The sequence below is a fragment of the Hemicordylus capensis genome, chromosome 6, assembly GCF_027244095.1.
Source record: "Hemicordylus capensis ecotype Gifberg chromosome 6, rHemCap1.1.pri, whole genome shotgun sequence".
Lineage (NCBI taxonomy): Eukaryota > Metazoa > Chordata > Lepidosauria > Squamata > Cordylidae > Hemicordylus > Hemicordylus capensis.
The window spans coordinates 164,966,500-164,972,082 of NC_069662.1; the positions used below are offsets into that span (position 1 = coordinate 164,966,500).

Consider the following 5,583-nt stretch of genomic DNA (forward strand, 5'->3'; position numbering starts at 1 on the left):
ATAATGTAGGCAATGCAGATAAACACAGGAATGCTATTAATGACCGAAGGAAGAGGAAAGCCACAGGTTCCTCATTGTCTCAGAAATGGAATGAGGCACTCCCTCCCTGATCTCCCACATGATCAAGTGCTTTATAATTAGAGCTGTGGACCTATGTTTCTTTCAACTGAGTATACATAAGCCTCCAGTATACCTTAGTATACATAAGGCTCCAGCACACCAAGATGAATTTCTGGGAGACTATCCTTTGTGCTTTCTTAGCCACCCTCTTAGCAACCGTACTTGGTGGGCTCTATATGATGGGAGCATTCCGCAAGAGGAGACCTAAAGAGCCTCCACTGGACAAAGGCTTCATCCCATGGCTAGGATATGGGATAAATTTCAAGAAGAACCCCGCAGAGTTTTTGGAAAGGATGCAGAGGAAACATGGAGACATTTTCACAGTGCTGGTTGGAGGCAATTATTTACATTTTGTGATGGATCCGCACACTTATGGGACTATAATAAAAGAGTCAAAAGACAGGCTGGATTTTGATACATTTGCATCAGTTATAGTTTTTAATGCATTTGGATTTCAGCCTACTGAATCTCATCATAAGGTTGTGCAAACAATTAGCAAGAAGTATCTCCGAGGTAAGAGTCTAGCTGTCCTCAATCAGGTCATGATGGAGAAGTTGAAAACTGTGATGTTTCACAGCCAGGGTTCAGGTGAGGGGGAAAGACCTTGGCAGCAGGATGGAGTCTTCCACTTTAGCTACAAAACCATCTTCCAAGCTGCTTTTCTGGCTTTGTTTGGTACTGAGCCAGGCCAAGACGTGGAGAGCAAAGAAAACACTAAGGGCGACAAAATAATACAACCTGGACAGTTGTTTGAAGCTTTTCAGAAATTTGACCATTTGTTTCCCCAAATGGCCCTCGGCATGCTGGATCCCCTGGGCAAGAAAGAGTCACAGAGGTGGAAGAATTTTTTCTGGGACGTGCTGTCTGTAGAAAAGATATATCAAATGGAAAACATCAGCAGCTGGGTGGTTGAGCAAGATCAGCTGATGGCTGAGACTGGGATGACAGAGGAGATGCGGACTCAATTCCAGCTTCTTCTTCTGTGGGCATCTCAAGCTAATGCTGGTCCAGCTACCTCCTGGCTTCTTGCATATCTCCTGAAACATCCAGAAGCAATGAAGGCAGTGAGGGAAGAAGTGTACAATGTACTAAAAGAGACTGGACAGGAAGTGGAGCCAGGCGGCCCCCTCATCAATGTGACCTTGGATCAGATAAAGACCCCTCTTCTGGACAGTGCAGTAGAGGAAACTCTGCGCTTGAGAGCAAGTCCTTTTCTGTTTCGAAGTGTGATGCAGGATATGGATCTTAAAATGGATGATGGGAGAGAATATTTTCTCCGGAAAGGAGACCAGCTACTTCTTTTCCCTTTCGTCGGACTGCAAATGGACCCAGAAATCCACCCTGACCCTCATACTTTCAAATATGATAGGTTCTTGAATCCAGATGGTACCAAGAAGGAGTTCTCCAAGAATGGGAAAAAGCTGAAGTATCACAGTATGCCGTGGGGTTCTGGGCCCTCCATGTGCCCTGGACGATTCTTTGCCGTAAGTGAGTTGAAGTTGTTTGTGATCCTGATGCTCAGCTACTTTGACATGGAACTGGTTAACGTGGAAGAGGAAATACCACCGGTAGATGTCAGCCGCTATGGGTTTGGGGTCTTGCATCCTACCCGTGATATTCAGTTCAAGTTTCGAGTGAAATCCTAAGGGGAAAGACGTGTGGCTTTCCTGGCTTTCATACTTGCCTAATATCTGTTTGCATTTATTTATTCTAGGAAAACATTTTAGTTTTTTGGCCATAGGACATAATAAAATTAAAATATCCATTTAGATTAACATCTAAGAACAGTACTTGCATAAGATGTATTTCAATGTAATTCATAGCAAGAGCCATGTTTAAATAAACAGGATACAACTTCACAAAAAATATACAATGAATCATTTTTGGTGAGTTCTTTGTGTTTTATATGGTTTTTACTGTCTAACTTATTTAAGGTTTTAAATGTGATTTTAATGAAATTTTATTGTATTTTAACTTTTGTAAACCACCTTGGGATGCCTTGTGAAAGGCAGTATAAAAACTGAACAATAAATAAATAGAAAAATAAATAAAACACCATATGAGCTCTTTGATTTCATCTTCAAAGGTTCTCTACAAAATGTAAAGATTTTAATATGTCACGGCCCAGAAGAGTAGCCTTTTGTTTGTTAAGCTTTGGGGTCTGTGTGTGTACGTGTGTGTGTGTTTGGCACAGAAGCAAAAAAATATGTCTCCAGAGATAATACGTGAGAGCACATAATGTCTTAATCAGAACAAAGTAACTTCTTGAATCAGTTGAGAGAATTTTTCCTTTTCAAAAATCAGTGGGCAACATCCAAATTAGCACTGCACTCACACAACGGGGCTGATTTCCAGACTAAAAGTACCCCATCATGCTTGGGAGGAGGAGTGATTTTCCACAGTCGCCCCTTCCCTCTGAAGCCTTCTATGGCTCCCAAAATTATGTCCTTGAAGGTCGCACAGCCCTCAGGGACATGTTTTTGAAAGGCAGAGAGGGAAGAGGACATCTCTGAAAATTGTCCCTGCTGCCTAAATGCAATGGAAGTCTGGAAATCAGTTGCATGAGCACAGTGCCAGTCTGGCTGTCATTCAGTTTTTATTTATCACAGCCCTTAAGAAACAGGGAAGCTACTAATTTTACTAATAAAATCCTTTTCCTTGTTATTAAAGTGATACATCACCATCTCTGTACAACCTGCATTTCTTTATTCTTTTACTGTTTATTCTGACTCCAGAAAGCTTTAGGGCTGGCACATTTCCCAGTTAACATCAACTCACATAACTCTCTTGTATTTCCCAGAAGAAAATACTTTATCCAAAGAACTGTGCTTGTACATGAACATTATAAATCTGATACTCATCTAAACAATGAATGGTGCCAAGTTTATTTCATTTATTTATTCCGCTCTTTCTCCGAGGAGCTCAGAGCAGTGTACATGGTTATTTTTATCCTCACAACTACCCTGTGAGGTAGGTTAGGCTAAGAGATACGTGACTGGCCCAGAGTCACCCAGTGAATTTTATGGTTGAACAGGAATTTGAACCCGGGTCTTCCCAGTACTAGTCCAACACTCTAACCGCTATGCTATGCTGGCTCTATGCTATTACAGGCAGGCATCAAGAATCTCCAATCAAATAGGGACAATGGCTGACATCTTCCACAGTGCTATGAATTTGGAAAAAGGACTCTGCTCTCGCAGAGTGGCAGAAGCCTAGCTGTGTTGAAGCCTTATTTTACAGTCCAGTGTGGGCAGATGGAGAGAGGCAAGCAATTTTTGTGTGTATGCTTTTTTACCATTCCTCCATCAGTCCTTGTTGCTGCCAGAATATGTCCCTGAGGGGGATGTAGTCGACCGACCGACCGACCGACCAATCAATAGATTTTTTATATATATATATATAATTTGATGTTAATGCTGTTGCTGAAAAGCTGTTGTATCTCTTTAATATTATTTTTAAAATACCATGAATTATGTTCTCTATATCTATATCTATATATATATATATAGAGAGAGAGAGAACATAATTCATGGTATTTTTAAAAATATTAATATTAGAGATACAACAGCTTTTCAGCAACAGCATTAACATAAAATTCCTTTAAAAAACAGCAAGGTTAAAAACAGTTGCCTGATTGAAATATGGGCAAGGCAGTGGTGGTTCCAAGGACAAGGTGCCTTAACTGAAAAGGCCCTGCTCCTCATTGCCAAGCACCACACCTGAAAGGTGTGGACACTGTGAGAAGTACTTCATATATCCCACAACAAAGTCATTTAGGGCTTTGCAGGTCAAAGCCACCACTTTGAACCACCTGAAGCAGAATGCATGTGATTATCTATAATAATGATGATGATGACGACGACGATGACGACGATGACAGCAGCAACAACAACAACAACATTCTATCACTTAATAAGCACTTTTGGTCAAGAAAAAATACAAAAAGTTGCACAATTAGATGGTTTCCAGTGGATGCCTATTGGAGCCCTTCAGCACTGGGACATCTCAGAGAGCATCACCATGGCTCCATCCCTTCCCGTTCTCCATCTGATTTCTTCTCTATGCCTTAATTTTTTCTAATTATTATTCCACTTCTTTCTCTTTTAGGCACTAACTCCTAAAGCAATTTCCATTTTTCTCTATGTTTTCCTGCTTCTCCTTTTTCTAGATAAGGCTGAATGTTCTTTCTCTTGTAGGCAATGGCTGACATCCAGACTAACACTGTTAGTGAATCGCCTTTGCTTGTTGTGGAGGACCCAGTTATTCTACCAGACTATCAAGGTTGGAAAACAGCCCTCTAATCCTTCTGACTCCTTCACCGCTGCCACCAAGTGGGCTTTTGGTAAGGCTGAGTCCACTGTAACAGCCCTTCCAGGAATTAAAAAAAACCCTAAACCAAACCTTAGTAGAGTGGAAAGGCCTATAGGTGTGGGGTGGAAATAATCAACAAGCTCTACTATATTAACAAGAAAGTTGTTACTAAAAACAAAAGTTCCAATCAAAACATTACTTTACAGAAAATCACAAAATAATACAGAGCAAGTCAGGGTAGCTAACAAGCTGTAGGCTTTTTAACACTGCTCTGTTCTATCTAGGCTCTCTTTCAGAATCTTTCTCTTTACTTTATCCGGCAGACTTCTTTGTTCAAGGTATAGCACAGGTCTGGGGCTCAATCCAGCCTGGCTACTCCCCCACTTTCAGTGATTTCAGCTCAAAGTCCTGGCTTGCTAGCTGGGCAACTCCAGCAGTCTCCAGCAACCACCAGTTCTCTGCTTCCTTAGTTCTTTCCCAGGTTTCTTTTGCCAGCTTTTCTTCCCAGGTTCCTCTCTCCAGTAGCCTTTTGCCAGCTCTTCTTCTGCAGACTCATTCAGCCAGACTCAACTGGACTCCAGCTCTTTTTAGCAGACAGCTCCAGACTGAACTTCTCGAATTCCTCTGCACTGCCCTCAATCCCTCTCAAACTTCCCCAATATATACACTTCTTCCATCACATCAGTTCAGCCAACAAAATATTCATTTATTTATTTATATTTATTGTTGAATTTATATACCGCCTTTCATTAAAAACAATCTCAAGGCGGTATATAAATTCAATCTCAATCTCAATATTCTCTCCATAATTTAAAATCATTTTCCCCTCCAAAGCCCAAGTAATAGATTTGCCAAAACCAAAAGTCAAACAAGAAAAACACAACTGAACTTTTACTCTATACAGAGACCAACTATAATACAAAACACTTTTACAAGAAAGAAGGGGGTTGTAAGGACAAAAATCAATGTAGGTTTACAATTCATTTAAGTGGGCTTATTTAAAATAAAATTAAAAAACCCAAACCACACACCAGGAGGTCTAGGCCTTGTTCCTTCACACTTGTAAACTGGCATCCTTCTCTATTTCCCCTTTACAAGCATAGCCAAACCAGCTGAAACGGTTTGATTTGAACCAGGTTCGGTTTGGACTTG

General features: G+C 40.8%; 1 protein-coding gene across 1 annotated transcript; it reads left to right on the plus strand.

The window, feature by feature from the left end:
* The first annotated feature begins 224 nt into the window (after positions 1–224).
* Positions 225–1,766, plus strand: LOC128331374 (7-alpha-hydroxycholest-4-en-3-one 12-alpha-hydroxylase-like). Its single transcript, XM_053264717.1, has one exon. It carries the CDS (start codon positions 225–227, stop codon positions 1,764–1,766), a length of 1,542 nt encoding a protein of 513 aa, XP_053120692.1.
* Positions 1,767–5,583: the final 3,817 nt, after the last annotated feature.